The sequence below is a fragment of the Stegostoma tigrinum genome, chromosome 7 (genome assembly GCF_030684315.1).
Source record: "Stegostoma tigrinum isolate sSteTig4 chromosome 7, sSteTig4.hap1, whole genome shotgun sequence".
NCBI lineage: Eukaryota > Metazoa > Chordata > Chondrichthyes > Orectolobiformes > Stegostomatidae > Stegostoma > Stegostoma tigrinum.
In genome coordinates, this window is record NC_081360.1 from 37,870,832 (window position 1) to 37,892,555 (window position 21,724).

Below are 21,724 nucleotides of genomic sequence, written 5' to 3' on the forward strand. Positions count from 1 at the left end.
CTCAGCGCATTGTCCAGCTTCCAGATGGCCTCCTGTCACTGCTGATGAGTGGGAAAGAGTCTGGCACCAAACCAGCTGATGGTATAGCACTTGCCCTCTACTTAGCTGCTACGCTGCTGTAGACCCAGAAGCAATGATACTGCTGCCTCTATTACTGACAGTGCACCTTTGCCACCTCATGAGGTTATGGCAACACTCTTTTGGCAACTGTACAAGACACCACCAAAAAGGCACACAGATAAATAGATTTCCAAGCACTTTCCAGTAGAAAAATATTTCATAATGTTTTCTTGACTGTGCATCTGGAGCTTTAACTAAAGCAGCTTGTAGGTTCCTCTATTCTTTTTGTTTTACCGAGAGACAATTATAACTTGTGTTAGCAAATTGTGGGCCTTGATGTTATAACAGTTGTATGAGCTAAGAAATGTCAGGGTTGCACAATATCTCTGGGGTCTGTCACGCACAGTGGACACAGTATGAAGCACTGCCTGGAGACTCAAATTCACACTGGACAGTGCCAAAAGCAGCAATAAATTTCTCTTCCAATGCAGTTTTTCAAATAATTGATCTTTGTTAAAGTACAAAGTTGGCATAGATAACCCCGTAATATTCGTCACATATGTAGCCATAAATGTTGCAATTTTGTAGTAATTTGATAAATGATCTATAGGCTTTGAGAGGAAAGGTATTAGAAGAAATTTGCAGTTTACTATGTTCTACATTTATACATTTGGTATGACATTTTTTCAATGCATTACATTTGATAGCATAACTATTTAAAACTCACTCGTTTCTGTAAACTTGCAATCTGTTTTCTTGTTTCAACGTCTTTTCCTCCTGTTTCCAGAAACTTCTTGTAGGCTAAGTCAAAAGCTTGGCCAATAGTTAATGTTATTTCTTCAGCCTGAAACACATTTTTAAAAAATCTCAACCGGTGTTTGAAATTTTGACACTGATATTGCTACATTGATGACAGTTCAAGCTATATCTTTGGCTGTGAAATGATTAGGCCATGAGGACTGTTATATCAACGTTATTAATATTTTTTAGAAAAATTTGCTGCACAGGCATATTTATCTGAATTGGAAATTTTACAAGTGAACAAATATTCTGTTTGATTTAAAGAATCATGTATTAATGTGCATTGAGTATACATATATATCAGAGTCTGAAATCTCAGAAATTGAACTTGTGCAGAAGCAAGGAACATTTTTGTCACACTTCCTACACCCACATAATTGGGAATAGACAGGGACTGTAACACAATATTTGGCTCAAAGTATTTGTTTTTGTTTTAAGGCAGCCTTTTGTTTTCTGATCATATCTGTAATTGAATATTGTTTTTAACATTTTTCACATTTCCCTCACCCCAAGTTAGTACCACTCAGAGGCTGTGTGCCAACTGAACACGTGTCACTCTATTGTATTCCCCACATTACGCTTTTTGGCAGAAGAGAAACAGCAGATACGTTCTAGCTGGGCCATAAAATGGTCATAGCTACCTTGTAGGGCCCTCAAACCAATATCTACAGGCAAATAACATCAAACAGATTTGTCAGATGAAACAATGTGTTAAAACCGGGTTAGGAGAGGTGGTCAGCTTCCCTTTTATTAATCCCCTCTTATTGGTTACAACAAATATCATTACTTTGCTTTTTTTAAAAGCATGTAGTTATAACGGTCCATTTAAACATAGTTAACCAGATCAAAAATGAAGTAGAGAGAATTTCAGGATATTCTTGAGTGAAAAAGAATGGTGTTTTATTGCCAGTTAAAACTGAGAAACATATTAAAACACATCTAAAACAGACACACAAACACAGGTAATAAAGTTTTAAAGTAGCGGTACCATGCAGAAGGGTGCCAGGTGCATACTGGGGTTATAAATGCAGATAAAGTTACAGATCTTAAGAGTCCTTTGGGTTGTGAGATTGAAAAGACCAAAGTCCATCTGTGAAGCTGCTGCCTTGTTTCTTCCATACTGACAAAGCTACAGATATTCTGGCGTTCTCAGTGAGTAGCAGTAGTTATTTCAAGTTGCTTTTTGCTGGCTAGTTCCTGACCTTTCAGAGAGAGAGGAAGGGAGAGAAGAGCTTTCAAAATCCTTGCTGTTATCAGTCCAGCTTGCTTTTTCTCTCTTTTTGCTCAAAGGCTGCTGTTGATATGCCACTCTTCTATTGATTCTGGTATATCTTGTTGTTGCTTCATTTTGAGCTGGATGGCAGGAGGTAATCTTTCATCTCTCAATCACCATATATATGAAAGGAAAACAAGAAGAGATTTTTCGGTGCTTCTTGATTAAAATGATCATTCTGATGCAGTGAGTTTCATACATTCCACGGCAAGTTGTCTTGGATTGTTAGATGACCACAGTAGCAATGCCTGGTCAGTAAAACCATTTTCAGTCCATGAAAGTTTCAAGTATTCGAGTCAAATTATGGAAGCTGAGTATTGATAGTCCATTTTCACCACTGTCATAACAAGTAACATTAGTAACATATACAAACATATATGTAGCAAATGGGAAATATGACTTTGGCACTGGCAGTAGGATGTTCAATCATCCAATTTTTTATTGAACACAGCGGTTTCCAGCTGGTTTTCTCTCACTTAGGTAGTAGATGCATTCAGTCCAGTATTTTTAGGTTGAAGAACCATCCACTAAGAACCACTATTTAACATTACAACAGTTGTGTGTTTATGTTAATAATTTAAAAATCACAGTTGTATTGGTTCTGCAAATATCCACAAAGATTCTATTGGACCTTTACAAATGTGCGCAATCATGACACCCTAATGCTATCTCTATTGCTTTCAGGTGAATAATCAAGCTATTGTGGCTTCATTGTTTTTGTGAATGGTGTTTATGCAAAACACCAACAAGAAAGCAAAATGAGAATAATACAGTCCGAGTTGCAGTCAAATATCATTCTAATGTGTCCCATAAACTTTAAGTAAACATCAAAAGTGGTCAAGCTAAGTAAATGCATATTTATAATAACACAATTAGGACCTCTTTTATATTTAAAAAAAAGCCTTGTCCCATTCCTGCTGTAACTTGATCCGGTTTTATGTCTTCTTTTAAAAGCCATTTATGATGTTTACTTCTGTTCCTTCAACTGAAACTTAAAGATTTATTTTTGGTATTAGTTTAGAAATGTCATAAATTGTCCAAACCCACAAACCAATAAAAATGCATAAAATGTAGCCTTCCATCTGGTTTTAGTTAGAAGTAAATACTTTTTGAATTCACTCATCCTTCTCAATAGGTCTTAGTTTCTGTGTAGGGAAGGGAGAGTTATATCAGTATAATGTTCTTTTCAAATCTTATGATTAGTCTGCAGGTGATGTTGACCATATGTGTACAATTGAAGATCATTCTGGATATTTTTCCCCTTTCCTAATGGCAAGAGCAGAGCTTATTGTTAGTTTAACCATTCTGCCATTTATTTATTAGGCAATATTTCAATTTTTTTTAATTTTCAAGTTCATAAGTTTTTATTTCTTTGCAAAGTTCTTTGCTATCATTGTGCAGCATTTGGAACACCATTGTACTTTGACAGCTGGTCCCAATTTGTGGTGTAATCACTGAAGTCAACTTGGGTCGCGATGAACTTAGCGTTAGTCTTATGAGTCATATTTAGAAGTTGCAATTTTCTGTCACCAAGTATCTTCCGCAATAGAATTGCTTGCTCCAACCACCCCATGTTTATTTACAATTTTATACAAGACATAGCCTAACTCCAAACTTGGTTGTGACTTCTGATGCTTCAAGTATTGAAAATTCATAATCTTGGGCTCCTTTACATGAGTAGTGAATTGTGAAATAGTGAAAAAATTATTACTACTGCAAATCTCATTTTCAATGCTTTCAGCCCAGCCTGAGGGTAATCACTTTGAATGTGTGTAGGGGTTCTGACAGTAGGCACTTTAAACTGGTACTGAGAGGAACTGTAAGACCTATCCTCAGGTTATTTGCTACCACCATCTCCAGGTGTGCACAATATTGCTCTGCATGGAAGTTATCTTAAGAGGTTAAACAGAGCCTTCTTTCTGGCTATCTTTGAATATAACATCACCTCAATTTCACAGCTATCAAACTAGCCACGAGATTGTTATGCTGATTTATCCATTGGCTAAAATATTAGTATCCAGATATGGTATTTACTGTTAGTCACTGAATTTTGCTGGCAATTTAAGATAACCAAACAATTTAAATTCTGAAATAGAGGATGGTATTTCTTTTAATGCAAAGCATCATGTCATCTTTTCTTGGCAAGGCCTTTTGAATGAAATGCCAATGAGCCACTTAGCTAGGAGGTGGCCAGCCTACCCCTGGATAAAGGAGCCTGGAGGTTGGAGTACTGTCTTCAACATCTCTTCAGCATTTCGAGGCTGGCAGCTCTTTCATGTTTAGCTGTGCCACTGGGAGGCAGTGGCTGTAGCCAGGACCGCAGCCATTTGAGATCCATGGCTGTTGCTTGCCCCAGGCACAGATGAGAGTGAAAGGGGCGGGGTGTAAGGCTGTTTTTGTAGGAAGGCAGGAGGATGGCTCTCCTCAGGTCTGCCCTTTCCATTACTGGCTCACTTGGTCAGGAAACTTTAAGTGTAGATGACTCCTAGGGAGCCTGCTTTTTGGACCCCATGCACAGTTAGACCCCAACCAATGTTGGATGATAATAAGAGGTGACACCATGCGGACATTTAGTGGGTTTTAATTGCCTTCAAAGGTTCTCAGTTGGCAGCAGTGCAGCCAGACTGTCCACAAGCCTTCCCATTAAAAACTAAATTCTGATAAAAGCAGGAAGCTGGGCAGCTCTTAACCCACCAATCTCAATAAATTCTTTCCTGCCACCAAATCCACAGGTATTAATTAAACCACACCCATACATCCAAATGTTAAAAACAGTGAAGTGAATGTTTTTGATGTATTAGGTTGAAAACAGGTAAATTCACAGCACTAATAGTCAGGTCATTGCACACTTAGTGGCTAGTCAGAATATCTTGGTCAAATTATCTTTGTCCAATGTAAAAAGCAGCCCCTCTTGGAGACTAATCCAGTTATAACACATTAAGAGTTTCAAAGGCAGTAGCAGTAAGAAGAACTAAAACCTCTGCCAAATTACATTCAAACATTTCTGTTCAAACATTCAGACAATTACACTTCTTCCCATTAGAAAGCATACCCAGTATTCGAAGGAGAAAAATATAAAGCAGTGCCTATAAAGTCAACTAATTGCACATTATACATGGGAAAAATCCAGACATTTTCTCCTCCTAGTCAAAAACCTGCACTTGAAAGTAAACCATTGCCACCTCCTTGCAGAAAGACATCAGTGAGATGCTTGGCAGTTGTATGGACAGCACGGGAATGATTTTTCTGTATATTGCAAAGGGTGACAGCAATCAGCCTCTTATTGCTTAAGTTTAGCACCACCCATAACCTCACTAGTCACAGGCCGGTCTATGTGTGCTCTGCTGTTGAATCCAAGTCTTATGGTAAGAAAGTGACATCGGTCAGTGACTGCATGTCTCACTCACTTTTTCTCAATCATATTCATGTCAAATGTTCCATTTTTGGAGCTGCAGGCTAAAGGGCCCTCTTGAGTCATGTGTCCTTTCCGACTTTGTTGAAGCTGCACAGGTCTACCATGTTTCCTCTTTCTGCTTCTGCAGTTGACAGTCTCAACAGTCCCATCTTTTCTCATATTCCTGAAGTCAATGAAGCTTAAGCAGCTACAACTAAAAGACTGAACCCAGCAAGTCACATTTGGATGCCCACTTAGAATCTGCAAGATGCTGGATTTTACTGCATATTTTGCAAAAATGTTCAACTTATTCATATTAACAATTACAGTTGTAAATTATAAATTGTGTTGCACTCATTCAACTATAGGAATTTTTTAAGCTGTTTATTCAATGGGATAACAGTTCTTTGTATTATATACTTACACATTTTTCACTATCGAACACATAACACATGTGTTTATTTGACTCAGCATCCTTGCAAATAAAAGTAAATATCTTCTTGTCAGTTTTGTCATCAGCACAAAAAGATATTCGATGCAATTGGCAATTATGCAGAATTTCCTGTAAGGTAAACAGAAATTGTTTCCTTTATTGTGGAATTATACATAACAAGTAACAAAAGATTAATTTAGGTTAGTATTTAGGAACTGACTGCTCCTTATAGATTCCAAATGGGAACATTTTGAAACCAGTCTCATCTGTTCAAATTAACATGCCTCGTTGACTCTAATTAATGTATCTCATTTTGATCTGCATGAAACCTAATAAACCCAGAATGCACCATCCTGCTCCATAATTCTTCAACTATCTCTGTCACACAGATTCTCCACCTCTCAATTATGAATGCAGAAGCAGTAACATGGGAAATCTACAAAAATACTTTTGAGCAAAATATGTTTGTTGTTGCACATTAGTGTTCCCGTAGTACATTCATCTTCCTGATTGATTGAAATTGCAAACAACCAATTTGGTCTCAACATTTGTGCAATTTTGAGTATGATCTGGAATCTGCAAAACATTTCGGGAGATTTTCTTCATTATGTACCTGCAACAAATTCTTACTTTCCTATGACCTTCTTGAAGAAAGCCCAGTCTCCTATTCTGAGATTACTCTTCTGTTCGACTAGAAAAATAACCTCCCTTTGTTCAGTCTCTGCCTACCAAAATCCCACATCCAGATTGAGATGCTTCTTTAAAATCTTGAGATGCCTTCCCACAACTAGGAATCACCATAACTGCAAACATCAGATGAGATGGTAAACAGCCCAACAAAGAAGGCAGAAATGCGAGGATAGATTTCAAATAGATTGGAGAATCCTCAAGAGTAACTGACTGTTTTCACAGTTTCCAAACACTAGTTAGTGGATATTGATAGATAGCACCCAGTGAAGTGCCAGATTACAATGAGTTACACAATGGAAGGCTCACTTAATCTGTGTGTGACATCATTAATGCAAACCTTGAAAGAAGTCAAGTATATTGTACCAATAGGCACAGTGAAACACAGAGGTAAGTACATTTTTAAAGCTATGGCTTCTATATTAGCATACCGGTGTTGGCTATCCTTTAGTGGATGAGGGCATCATTTAGTAACTGTGAAATATCATTCTTTTATATCACACAGATTTAACATGTTTCTATTGTTTTTATTCATTCATGTGATATGGGCATTGTTGGGTAGGTCAGCATTTGTTGCTAATCTCTAATTGCCCTGAGGGCAGTTAAGAGACAACCACATTACTGAGGTCTGCAGTCACTTGAAAACTGTACAGTGAACCAGATAGGTTTTTATGACAGTGTTCACACAAGCACCATTAAACGATCTTTTATTCCGGATTTTTATCAAATTCCAATTGCATCATCTGCAGGAATGGAGGGATTTGAACTCTTGTCACCCAGATCATTAGCCTGGGCCTAAGGATTAGCAATGTGATGACATTATACCTGTGCCACTACCTCTCCAAATTCGCTTGAGAATTATGAAGGCAAATCTAAAGAATAATTAAACACATCCGATTAAAAAACAGACTTGTACAAAATGTGGAGGAATGGAATTGTGGGAGATATAGCAGTTTGGATTGGAAATTGGCTTGCTGAAAGAAGAGAGAGGGTGGTAGTTTATGGGAAATGTTCATCCTGGAGACCAGTTACTAGTGGTGTACCGCAAGGGTCGGTGTTGGGTCCACTGCTGTTTGTCATTTTTATAAATGACCTGGATGAGGGCGTAGAAGGATGGGTAAGTAAATTTGCAGACGACACTAAGGTCGGTGGAGTTGTGGATAGTGACGAAGGATGCTGTAGGTTGCAGAGAGAAATAGATAAGCTGCAGAGTTGGGCTGAGAGGTGGCAAATGGAGTTTAATGCAGACAAGTGTGAGGTGATGCACTTTGGTAGGAGTAACCGGAATGCAAAGTACTGGGCTAATGGTAAGATTCTTAGTAATGTAGATGAGCAGAGAGATCTCGGTGTCCATGTACACAGATCCTTGAAAGTTGCCACCCAGGTTGACAGGGCTGTTAAGAAGGCATACAGTGTTTTAGCTTTTGTTAATAGAGGGATTGAGTTCCAGAACCAAGAGGTTATGGTGAAGCTGTACAAAACTCTGGTGCGGCCGCACTTGGAGTATTGCGTACAGTTCTGGTCACCACATTATAAGAAGGATGTGGAAGCTTTGGAAAGGGTGCAGAGGAGATTTACTAGGAAGTTGCCTGGTATGGAGGGAAGGTCTTACGAGGAAAGGCTGAGGGACTGTTAGAGAGAAGAAGGTTGAGAGGTGACTTAATTGAAACATATAAAATAATCAGAGGGTTAGATAGGGTGGATAGGGAGAGGCTTTTTCCTAGGATGGTGACGGCGAGCACGAGGGGGTATAGCTTTAAATTGAGGGGTGAAAGATATAGGACAGATGTCAGAGGTAGTTTCTTTGCTCAGAGAGTAGTAAGGATATGGAATGCTTTGCCTGCAACTGTAGTAGATTCGCCAACTTTAGGTACATATAAGTCGTCATTGGATAAGCATATGGACGTACATGGAATAGTGTAGGTTAGATGGGCTTGAGATCGGTATGACAGGTCGGCACAACATTGAGGGCCGAAGGGCCTGTACTGTGCTGTAATGTTCTATGTTCTATGAGGCATTTTCCTTTGTATATCACATGTAAATCCTTTGCAGTTACAGACTAACCTATCTTTTCTTCCAATCAATTGATGCAGCAGCAAGTTAGTCCCAAGCACTAGTGCCTCAACTCCATTTAATGGTAACCAACAGAGAAAATGGTAAAAGATAAATAAATAAAAACAAAGAATTACACACAATAGCATGAAACAATGAGAGCCAACAGCTACTTATTTCACAACTTCCATAAATTTAACAACTTTTTTTTTGAGGAGCTGGGGTTGGGGATCAGAAACAAAGGCGAGTGACCGTACTTGTCAAAACGTGAGGAAATGACTTCTTACAAGATTTTCACCTCCCCAGTTCCTTTAAAATGTTCCACACCCTTCATCTGTCTATATAAAGATTGTGGAACATGATTAGCATTTTTGACAGTAAGAAGTTCAAAGAAAATGGAGGCAGTCATTTCATGCAAAAGTTAGTGCAGATTAATTTTTCTCAGTGAGCAAATTTGCAGCCTCGCCTCGAGCTGTATTTTCATAAGCACCTGGAAATAGGTAACCTTTAAAAAAAACACACTAAACCAAGACAGTTTTGTGGACTGTGCCAGTTTCCAATGCAAGGCATATTTTTTAAAAAATCAGCATCGGACAAACAAAAGTCACAGAAACGTATCTATGCTGGATGTAACTTGTACTTAAAATTCCTCAATCCTTTGTGCTGTTGTGTGTAATTTTGGATGGATTCAGCATAAAGTAGTAAAAACTGTTCTGCAAGCTCAGAGCATTCAGTTCCAGGAATGACTAATCATATCAAGTGCAGTGTCTATATCTCATTCAGGATTATACATTAAGATAAATGATTAATTCATCTCGACAGCCTTTTCATTGGGTTCTTTTTCTGTCCTTTGTATTCCAGCAGATACTGGTCTAACAGGGTTAGATCAAGGTCCTTACGTTTTCTCTCAGCATGCATCTTAAATGTAGCCATTAGGGTATGAAGGAGAGAAATCAAAGACTTCTGAGGTGTGCCCATTGGTAAAAAAAAAGTTAATGTGTATCCATCTTATCCCTCTTCCTATCAAACTAAATTCACAATTTGCTACATTCATTTTTTTTAATGTGATGCATCTGCCCTTTCCACCAGATTAGGTCCCCCTAAAGTCAGTTACCATCATCTTCAGTGTTAACAGCATTTCCCATTCTGTGTTATCTCAAACATTGAAATTATTTTTATTTTCTTTTAATATGCATTAAAAAGAGCACTAAGCCTGGGATGGGTGGGGGGTGGTGTGGTGCGATTACTACAACATATTAAATTCCAGGTTGAGAAATCTGATGCTGCTTGGACTGCAGTGTTCATCCAGCTCTACACTTTGTTATCTCATATTCACCAGTATTCTCTGCTTTCTTTCATTTAATCAATTTTGAATCCTGGCAGATTGTGCATCTTTAATCTCAAGTGTTTCAACTTTGCTTTGAAGTCCATTAAATGGTACTTCAGCAAATGCCTTTTCTAAGGCCATACCTCTGTAAAACTCTCAACTATCTATTATTTCATCAAACTCATCAAATGAAGTTCATCAAACATAAACTGTCTTTAAAAAATGTCCCTACTGGCTTTCTATATTGTTACAAGTGCCAATCAACATTTTCCCAGATTAATGTATCTCAAAGTATTCGAACTGTTAGGCTGATTGCAGTACGACTGCTGGGTTAATATCTCATCCATTTATTTAATACGATTGCAGCATTTATAATTCGCCATTCTTCTACCTAACTTCAGCCCTCATTTACTGTTCAGCAGCCCAAGGCTGCAAAAATTCCTTGGGGTGCTGTACCTTCATGTTTTGACCCTTCTCTTAGAAATTTAAACAGTGTATTTCGAACGTGCAAGCAAAGAGTTCCTGGTTGCTCCTGTTGAGTCCTCACTTACTTGCGAACTGGTAGAGTTCACCATACCAATGTAGAACGTCGTCAATTTGAAGTTTGCCCTTGTGCTGCTGGCAGCATGAGGTAAATAGTGTTTTATTCAATAGCCCCAAAGACTGCAGCAGTTCTCCATCACATTCTCCAAACCGATTAAGGATATTCAATAAATGATTATGTAGTTAATGCTGCCTATATCCCAAGAACGAATTAAAAACAGCTTGCTATTTCTGTTTGGCAGGCTTATTCAGGTCCACTGTGGAAATAGTCAAAATGCACTCATGCGGATTCTAACCTGAAGTGGCAACTAAAGGCCCAATTACTTTATAGCCACAATTTCCACGTTAAAAGGTACCTAACATGTGAAGCAGGTGAATATGTTGCACAGCTGTATGACTAATGTCGATGAGATGGTGGAACCATCCACCTCTTTTAGAGGAACAAAGTACTGCAGAAGCTGAAAACAATAAATGCTGGAGATCACTGTGGGTCAGACAGCATCCATGGAGAGAGAGCAAGCTAATGTCCGAGCTCTAATGAAGAGTCACCGAGACTCGAAATGTTAGCTTGCTCTCTCTCCACTGATTCTGTCTGACCCGCTGTAGCTTCTTTTGGAAGCTATTGTTGCCCCTGTAACACCCAACCGATGGCAGGAAAATTAAATGTGAGTACACCTTGTATTTCTGGAATTACAAATCAAATTAAACAAAGAAATCTAAGTATGTCCATAGTGAACACGGGTAAAGAGAAGGAAACATCTAAAGATTGATCCTGACAGAGGAAGTCAAAACCATGGACCATTTTGAGAAATGGTGGAAATAACGAGATTGCTTTACTACAGAGTTATCACAAACAGGAAGGTCCGTAACAAATGGATATGGATTTATATTGACAAATCAAAGAACCAGAGGTGATATAAGGATATTATACTAAACACAGGTAATTGTTGTGATCTAAACTGCACTGCTTGAAAAAAATGGCAGAAGCAAGTTCAATAATAATATTTGAAAAAGAAAGCCTTTCACAAACTATTGAGGGAAAATTGGTTGGATTATGGGGCAAGAGCAGTGGAAATAATTGTATTGCTTGGCTAGAGAGCCATCAATGGCAACACAAGCCTAACAGGCTCCTTCTGTGATCTATCATTCTATTTTGTGTCTCATGATGTATTGCAGAACGGAGTGTTTCTTGCATTTGTGTTTACGTTTGAGACTTACAGCAATTACAGTATTTTTCTTGATAGTTTTAAATCACAAAAGGAAACCTGGGATAAAACCCAAACACATTTAATGTAGAAATGTTAGGATTTCATCAAGCTGTGCTCTTTGTCCCTCTTGAATATAACTTCCTATTAAGGTAAAAGATTTGAAAATGCATCAAACAGGAAAAACAGCAGTGAATTTTTTAACAGTGTCCACCACTTGTACCCAACGACATATTGCTTAAGTTTGACAATGCACATCTGACTCAGTGTTGTTACACATCTATTGCTCAACAGAAAAAAAAATTGTCAGGTATTTATTACCTGGAGACTAAGTAGTATATTTTGTAGAAAAATTATGACAGATTTTCAGGAAATTTACATTTTTGATCACAAAATGAACTTATTGTTATACACATAGTTTCTATACGTAACAGTTGTTAAGAGCTGAGTAGAACAAGCAATGATAAAAATAAGTAGACTCCAATCACTGTGCTTCGCAGAAAATACAAGTTGCCATTAAGTTCACTGTGAGAGCTATATTGTTAGAAAATGTTGTTTTCGGCAAACTGTTCACTATTAATGTGTAGGAAATTTACCATGTTCAAATGGCATGCTTCTGTGTTTAATAGCTTAAAATGGTTCAGTTTCTTCAGGAATTTGAACTGCTGTAATTGGCATCTACAATGTTGAGGAAACATGGGGGGTGGGAGTTAAGAACTGCTTGCTGTCATACTGTTCATACATTAAACACGGAGAGCGAGGGAGAGGCAGACTCACAGGAGCCAACAGTACCGACTTCATGCATTTACTCTCAGGTGTAATGTGTGGTCCCTATTGTTACCTGGGATGTATACAGCCACTTTTGGGAGATTAATCTTTCAAGTCTTGAGACTCCAAGGCAATGTGGATGGATTATCAATCCTGTCATGCATTTAGCAAGATGAGGGGTGGAGATTTCAACAGGATTTCAAATTTCACTTCAAATGAAAAATAACTGGGCCAGAGATGATAGCGGGAGAAGTCCAACAGTAGCTTTCAAACTTTTCATCTGTAAAATCATACTAAAATCAACATGATTTTGTGAAAGGCAATCACGGTAACTAATTGCAGTTATTTGAAGAAGTAACACGAACTGTGCATAAAGGGGAACTAGTGGATGCACTGTACTTAGATTTCCAGCTGGCATTTGATAAGGTGCTACATCAAAGGTAACTGAAGAACATAAATGGTCACAGAGTAGGGGTTAACATGTTGAAATGCATAGAACAACAACTGGCTAACTAGAAGCAGAGAATGGGCATAAATAGGTCACTTTCTACTTGACAAAATGCAATGAGTGGTATGCCACACTGATCAGTGCTGGAGCCCAAACTTCTGACGATTTACACAAATGGTTTCAATGATGGGGCTGAGGTCTGGCTGATAAATTTGTTAACAAGTAAAAGACAGGCAGGAAACTAGTTGCAAAGAGGATGCAAGGAGATTACAAACAGGTACAGAAAGGTAAAATGATTCAAGGATCTGGCAAGGAAGTATAATGAGGGAGACTGTGAGATTGCCCACTTTGGCAGGAAGAAAAATAAATTATTTAAAGAAAAAATTATCTAAATGTATTATTTAAACGATGAAATGGTGCAGAGCTCTGAGATTACCACCACATCAGTCTACTCGCAATCATCAGTGAAGGTGTCATCAACAATGCTATTAAGCAGCAGCTGCTCAGCGATGCCCAGTTTGGGCTTGTCAGGACCACTCATCTCCTGATCTCATTACAGCCTTGGTTCAAACATGGATTAAAGAGCTGAATTCCAGATGTGAGGTGAGAGTCAGTGCCCCTTAACATTTGACCAAGTGTGACATCAAGGAGCTCAAGCAAAACTGGAGTCAATGAGAATCAAGGGGATAATTCTCCTTTGGTTGGAATCATAACTGGTACAAAGGAATATGGCTGTCATTATTGGAGGTTAATCAACTCTGCTCCTAGATGTGTCTGCAGGAGTTCCCCAAGCTCAACAATCTTCATCCATGACCTTCAATCTATCTTAAGCTAAGAAGTTGGGATCTTCACTGATGAATTCACAATCTTCTGCACCACTCACAACTCCTCAGACAGTGAAACAGTCCATGTCCAAATGCATAAATTATCCAATTTTGGGCAGACAAGAGACACAGAACATTCCTGTTTCACAAGTGTCAGGCAATAGCCATCTCTAACAGAAGAAAATTTAATCATTACTCTTTGACATTCAGTGGCATTGCCATCACCAAAGCCCTCACGTCAACATCCAAGGAGTTACTAGCGAGCAGAAACTGAACTGGCCTTGTCATACAAGTTCTCTGGTTACAGAAGCAGATCAGAAAGTAGGTGAGTTTGGGTCAGGTGGTGACTGGGATGAAGGGACTTAAAGTCTTGAACATCAGAATTCCAACTGATTCCCGACTACATCCTCCGATCTGGACTCATCACTATCTCTTCCGTGCAAACAGCTTCCAATTATCTCCAGGCTTCCAACCTTCCCATGCCCGCTACACCAGCTGTGGCCTCTGACCTACACTGCTCCTGAACAGGACCCCTCACTCACTGCAAGTCTTATGAACAGCCCTTCCTTATGGCATATACCAAATCAAAATTTGCTTGTTACATCAAATGCAAATACACCCTGCATTGCTGCATAAATACAATAAATTTGAGTTTATTTTGATTTTAATATTTTCAAAAGTGAGCTGTTTAACTTTTAATTAAAACTTAATGCATGTTGTAAATATATTTGTCTAAGTGCTTGGTCATTAATAATTATCCAAAATCAAAGAATGACTTACTTTTGTTTTGGCGTCTAAGATTTTTACACCATAGATGGAGATTTGTAATTCAACCTTGGGAGTCTTCTGACCCTCGGACTTCTTTATATGCCTCGCAAACTGAAAACAAAAAGTTAAAAGTCAAAATTGTGACTGCTATTATCCAAATTAATTTGCTCAAAACAACAATTTTGAGAATTTTTTTGACAACCTGAACAAACTTATCTTAAATCGTAATCTGAAAATCGGATACTATATCAAAATTGTTTACTACAAATCCACAAAAAAGTACATAAACAATGAAGCCTCATTTCTAATAAATTTGATTGAATCCAAAACCAATCAACATAAATGAGTTTGAACATCTCGCTGTGTGGGGAATTTTGGTTTTGGTTTTACAAAACAACTTATTTACTTTTTTATAAGCACCCTTGTTTTGTGTGTTTAGGCATGAGACACAAAAAAAAAGCTGTGAAAATATCTTTATTAACATGCCATCACCAGGAAAAGCACCCACATGACAAAAGCACCAGCGTCAAGCAGAGCCCCCAAGGGCAATGCCAATGTGGAAACAAAAGTCAGAGGGAAGGTAGGGATCAAACCTAAATAGCCCCTCCACAGCCCACTGTCTGGTCCCGTTAATGGCCAGCTTGGCCAGCCCCAGGAGCAGAGCCACGAGGAGATCCTCTGACCAACCCAACGTACTCCGCCCTCGATGCCCAAAGATCAGGAGTGTGGGGCTGAAGTGCAGCCAGAAACACAAAAGGAGGTTTTTAAGAGAACTGAAAAGTGACGGTAAACACCCACACATGGTCCACGGACTCTGCAGCGCTGCAAAATAGACAGTTGGGCTGGGAGTCCATGAACCACTGCAATGCACGGTTACATGGGGCTGCATACAGGGATAGGGGGAGCACTCCCATGTAGAGAGCGCTCCATGTAGAGATACCCTCCGCTCAGTGGCAAATGGGCACACCAAGGTGTGTCTGGGCGTTGGATGGAGGAGAAGAGGTGGGTGGCGTGCAACACCAGTCTGTACAGGACCCACTATTTTACATCTTTAAAAGACACACAAAGTAAAATTCCAGAGACGGTTCAGGATGTGGGGCATAGGTTCCCAGAGGAGGTACAGGATTCTGGGGCCGATGTGAAACTCTGTCCGAGCAGGGGTGCATGCAGATGGGATCCCAGCGCACACCCGAGCATCCTCTAATATGTGCACAACGTTGGGTCGGAGCACTGCCATTTTAAGGTGTTAAATGACAGTGGCTGTGAACTGGACGTCTGCCACGGCCAATTCCTGCTGCAGCACCCAGCCCAGGCCCCCACCACCCAGCACGTCCACCCCCTCACCCCGGCAGCCAGTCCGGCCAGCAGCTGTGGAGGTGCGGATTCCTGAGCAGCGGCTCCCTGACGATGGCCACCACCCCTGCCGGAGAGTAGGTGCGACGCCAGTCAGAGATAATGGGAGCTGCAGATGCTGGAGAGTCCGAGATAACAAAGTGTGGAGCTGGATGAACACAGCAGGCCAAGCAGCACCTTAGGAGCACCCACTAAGCTGCTTTTTTGTTATCACGACGCAAGTCAACCATGTTCCAGATCAGGATCTGGTAGAAGACATGTAGTGTCCTGACGGTGCTCTCCAAGCCCTCGCGGTCGATGAGCAGTAGCAGTGTGTTGTAGCTGAGGTGACGCACCTGGTGGAAAAATACATATCCAGGGTGCGCCACCCAGGAGGAGGCTCAGTATAAAGGTGTCGCTGCAAGGCCTGAAGGTGAAAATTCGCCATCTGGGTGCAACCACACACCAGTGACTGACCGCCCTCCCCAGTTGGGAGATTTAGAACCCATGCTATGACCCAGTGCGTCTTTCTGTCCCAGAAGAAATGAACCAACAATTTCTGGATGTCAGCGACAAAACCAGGAGGTGGGAACAAAAGGACCAGCTGGTACCATGACATGGAGGCCACCAGCTGGTTTAGGACCAGCACTCGACTCCCGTTTGACAGCTCTCTGAGCGGCCCTGTCCAGTGGTCTGGGCGAGCTGAGACTTTGGCCTCCAGCTGCTGCCAATTCGTCCCCGGCCAGGGTTCCTCAGCCAGGCAAAGGTAGACCCGCAGATAGAGCAAATGGAGGGTATTCCAGCTAAACCCCCATAACTGGTCTGCCAGGAAGACCACTTGCCATGGACTGACCAGGAGTCTGGAACATTTAGCCTGGTTGAACCTGGCTGAAGATGCCACCGAGTACACTGCCTGGCACTCGTGCATCCTCCCCAGGTCAGGCCAATTGGTGAAAGTGAGAAGCATGTCGTCACTGTAAGCTGAAAGGACCATGCCTGTGCCCAGCCCTCGCAGAACATGCCCCAACAACGTCCTCCACAAGAGGCACAGGAAAGGCTCTATACTCAGGGGATACAGCTGGCTAGGCAGGGGGCTGCCCTGATGAACTCCTCTCCCAATTTATTTTTTAACCTGGTCCTGCCATTTTCATTATGAGGTCCACCTGATCACTACTAAACTGTGTTTCAATGGCCATTACCATGTTGAGGGTTCTGGTGTTGCAGAGGTAGTCGCCCTACCTCTGAACCAGGAGGCCTGGGATCAAGTGCCAGTTGTTCCAAAGGTGTGTCATTACATCTCTGAACAGGTTGTTTAGAAAATATCGTGGCCACCATCATAAGGGTTCTTGTGGTACAGTGATAGTGTACCTACTTCTGAGCCAGGAGGCCCAGGTTCAAGTTTCACTTCCTCCAGAGGTGCATAATGACATCCCTTAACACACTGATTAGAAAATATAAAAAGAAATCACTGCTCATTATTAGCATGTCCTTTTATTGCTGCATCTCAGTTACTGATAGTTGTTGATAAAATAAATAAAGGTGCAAAGTTCATTCATGGAGGTAGTTAGTTACCAATTAGCTTTGGAAGCAGCCTAAGTAGGGTAGATACTGCTTCAGTATGGCACGTTTTCTATCCACTACTCTCTCAGCTTCTAAAACTACCCGTGGAGGCAAACAAAGTGGGTCTTACATATATTTCAGAGATAGTAGGAACTGCAGATGCTGGAGAATCTGAGATAACAAGGTGTAGAGCTGGATGAACACAGCAGGCCAAGCAGCATCAGAGGAGCAGGAAGGCTGACATTTCAGGCCTAGACCCATTGTGCTTGGCCTGCTGTGTTCATCCAGCTCTATACCTTGTTATCTCTGGGTCTTACATTTGTTTGGAATAGTATGGCAGCTCGCACCAAAATTAACACATAGGCAATTTTATTTTGCTGCTCTAGTTACCCAATAGACTGGATGTTTTACATGGACTTAGATAATTCATAATTCATTTATTTTGTAACATCCCTGCTGTTAGTAATGCACTGGTATTCGATGCTAAAAACGCTGGAAGAAGAGAAGATAAGAAACAGGACCATGAGTAGCTCATTCATTCCTTCAAACCCGTCTCATCATTCAATAAGATCACAGCTGATCTGCCCTGGGCCTCAACTGCTCTTTTGTGTCAGCTCATAATAGCTTTCATCTCCCAGCTTTTTCAATAATCCATCTACCTCCTTTTTATATGCTTTCAGTGATCAAACTTTCACAGCTCTCTAGGGAAGAGAATTCTAGACATCCACTCAGGGATAGTAAGAACTGTCGATGCTGGAGTCAGAGATAACACAGTGTGGAGCTTTTTCTGAAGAAGGGTCCCAACCCGAAATGTCAGCTATCCGACTCCTCTAGTGCTGCCTGGCCTGCTGTGTTCCTCCAGCTCCACACCGTGTTATCTAGACATCCACTACCCTCTGGGAGAATATATTCTTCAAAATCTCAGTTTTAAATGAGTGTCTCCTCATTCTCGAACAATGTGCCAGAATTTGAGATTCCTCCACCAGTGAAAATATCTTCTCAATATGTACCCTGCTAAGCCCCTCACAAGTTTATATGTTTCAGTAAGATTCTACAAAACTCCAATGAATAAAAGCCCAACCTGTTTAAATATTCTTGATAAGTTCCAGGAATCAGCCTGGCACATCTTTTCTGAGCTGCCTTTAATGCCAATATATAATGTAAAGCTTAGGAGAAACATATCCACAAAGGAGGAATCGTCGATCAATTTACTTTGAATGCAGAATTGGATGAATAACTAAGTGAAGCCAGTTGACCTCTCCCTATCCAGGAGTTTTATGCTTTGAAATATCCTATCTGGAACCATATGAAATTATGGAACATTGCCCAAAGACTGGTTGTAACAATACTGTAGCATCATTCCAGTGAAGATGTATTGTGCTACCACATGTGAATTATTTATACTGGAGGATAAAACTGGAACTACATCTCCCATTGCACTGGCCAATCGTCTTACAGAAAGGTCAAGGAAAAAATAACCATTAGCCTTTGGCACCACTAACAATTGTCCTCTAGATCCATAGTTTTGGCTATAACTGCAATTCTGCTTCTACTACACACTTAGTTGAAAAAAGAAATTACTCTATTTTAAAAGAAAAATACCATATAATGGAATTTTTGGAACGAAAATTCTACCTCCTATCTGCTGTCAAGTCTAATGACAAGTTGATCTCAATACTTCATTTAAGAACTGAACCATTGCGAAAATACGTCAACCATATTTCCCAAAATATTCCCTCCAACATCAATAAATCCTGCCTGGGGTATGATTCCCAGAACTGCTTATAGTACTGCAGGCCTGATCTAACCGGGTCTTTGAATAGCTTGAGCATGCCTTGTAATCCCTTGTATTCCAGTCATGTGTATATAAAAATGCATTCCATTAGCCCTTTGTGATCATTGCCTGAATCTGCTGATGCCACTTTAATAATTTGTGTATCTGGATTCCCAAGTGTCTTTGGGTCTCTACTGTTTTGACTTTTTTTTCACTAAAATGTTTAGAAAATAACCCATTCTACCTTCTTTCAATCTAAAAAAAGTGGATGACTTCGTATTATCCTGCAATAAGATTCATTTTCTAGTTTTGTCAATTCATTTAAAGCATCAACGTGTCATTTTAATTTAGTGCATTCATCTGTACTAATTATTACACTTTTAGCATATTCAAATATCTAGATTTTATCCCATCCTTTAAATTAGCCAACAGTAATTGGCCGAGGTTCCAACATAGATCTTTACAGGATGCTATGTGAGGCTGGATGAACACAGCAGGCCCAGCAGCATCTCAGGAGCACAAAAGCTGATGTTTCGGGCCTAGACCCTTCATCAGATGGGCCTGCTGTGTTCATCCAGCCTCACATTTTATTATCTTGGATTCTCCAGCATCTGCAGTTCCCATTATCACTCCTTACAGGATGCCATCAGTCTCATTCTAGCAACCTGTTTCTTGTCACTGAGCCTCTCTTAATTTCTTTTTAACTTCATTAAAAATTATTTTCATTACTTCTCGATACCATTCTTAAAACTAGATGTTATCAAGAAATCACGAAGTTAAACATTATGTTTCAAGTCAATTACATAAAAATACTTTCACTGTGACACAAGTATTCTGTAGAAGAACAGAACACATTCTGGAACTGTCCAATCTTTAGAAGTGAAACAGAAATAGTTCAAACATTGCCAATCCTTCTGAGACAGACATACTTTGAAGATTTTAGCAGAGGTAGGCAACATCTTTTTAACTTCAAAAACCTAAGTACCTAAACAATGAAGCCACAAACTTCAGTTTGGATCAATGGAGTTTTACTGCACAAAAATCAAACAAAGTAAAGACTAATAAAAACACCTCTCATTCTTCTAAACGCTAATGAGTACTGACCCAATTTGATAAACCGTTCCTCATAGGACAATCCCTTCACTGTTTACCTCTTTCTAAGAAGAGTGAAATTGTATGTACCAATGTTTTTAATTCTCCATTATGTTGAGAAACACTTATTTGGAGTAGGCGGACATCCTCATTTTCTTTTAGATATTCCAGTCCACGATTACTGGATCTGTTATGGAATAATAGATCGAGCAATGTGGTTGAGAACTCAATAAATCTCACCACAGAATTATGATGGTTTAGTTATGTACAGGCTGAATTCAAAATCTATCTTATTTTATTGTATGAAGTTCAATACACTACTGCTACAGTGTTATATCTTATGAAACATTTATTGTTTTATTTTACTAATGTGCACAATATCCTATTTGTAAATGATGATGGAGATCACTGGTTTGCTAACCTGCTCAATTTCTATGCCTTCAATCTGAGCTATTACTAATCCTACACGACAAGTAGAGCCATGATAGGAGGCCACTAGCAGCAACAGACAGCCCACAGTTTTTCTTCTTGTAAGGACGTGAGAGTTGAGCAATAACAGAACAGAGACAGAATGACAGACAGACCAGTGCAGGAAATGAGTAGGTTGTCTGGAAGTTTGCAGAGAGTGATCTACATATGAGGACAGTGATGGAGACTCATTCTTAATGGTTCTTCAAAGACAGATTAAACAAATTCCTGACATACAGAAGGGATAATTATTTATGGATAGTAACCAGTGGATCTGAGAAAATGTATCCTCTAATTTTCTTCACAGTGAACATCTGGTTTAAGTGCAGTTTTTAATTTCTTTCATGTGGCCATGTTCATACAACAACTCGAATGGTCAATCTGTGCATGTACTGAATGGGAACTTCTATGCCAACATGTAGCAATGCAGTTTAGGAACAACACTGATCCAAAGCTTCCTGAACCTTGTTTGATTACAATTGAGGAATTATAAAAATAAGTTTAATTTAATCAGAGAATGCTGAAAATGCTTAAGATTGTTGTGTTTCCATTTCTCCCGAAAATGGGAAAAATGAGTAAAAGTGAATAAGAGGCATAAAACAAATAGATGATCGTGAAGGCTTCTTTGCTCTAAATACTTTCAGCAATCAGCACATGAAGATACTGTTTTTAAGAGGTATATTTTGCCCTGGTCTTTTCATGAAGAAAGGTTGAGCGAAATGCGCTGAGAAATCTACTCAGAGCCAACAGTGCAAGCAGTTTGTGAGGTTTTGGGTTTTTCTTTCAAAGTTAGAACAACAAAAGCAGCTGGAATGGGTGGGTCAAGCTTCCACAGAACCAGGATTTATAGATTTAGTTTTTCAGTAGCAGTCGCTGCTGGAGTCATGAAGCTGGATTTGGAAGCTGTTTTCCCTT

The 21,724-nt window shown here is 39.8% G+C and overlaps 1 protein-coding gene across 25 annotated transcripts in view; it reads right to left on the bottom strand.

Annotated features, from left to right (window-relative positions):
* gulp1b (GULP PTB domain containing engulfment adaptor 1b) overlaps window positions 1–21,724 on the bottom strand; it is a 344,780-nt gene that overhangs the window by 67,256 nt on the left and 255,800 nt on the right. For all 25 annotated transcript variants that reach the window (XM_048534120.2, XM_048534121.2, XM_048534122.2 and 22 more), the window contains 3 exons: window positions 14,596–14,694; window positions 5,953–6,090; window positions 788–904 (listed from right to left, as the gene is read on the bottom strand). In XM_048534120.2, the coding sequence (XP_048390077.1) occupies window positions 788–904; window positions 5,953–6,090; window positions 14,596–14,694 (354 nt within the window). The remainder of the gene's footprint in view (window positions 1–787; window positions 905–5,952; window positions 6,091–14,595; window positions 14,695–21,724) is intronic.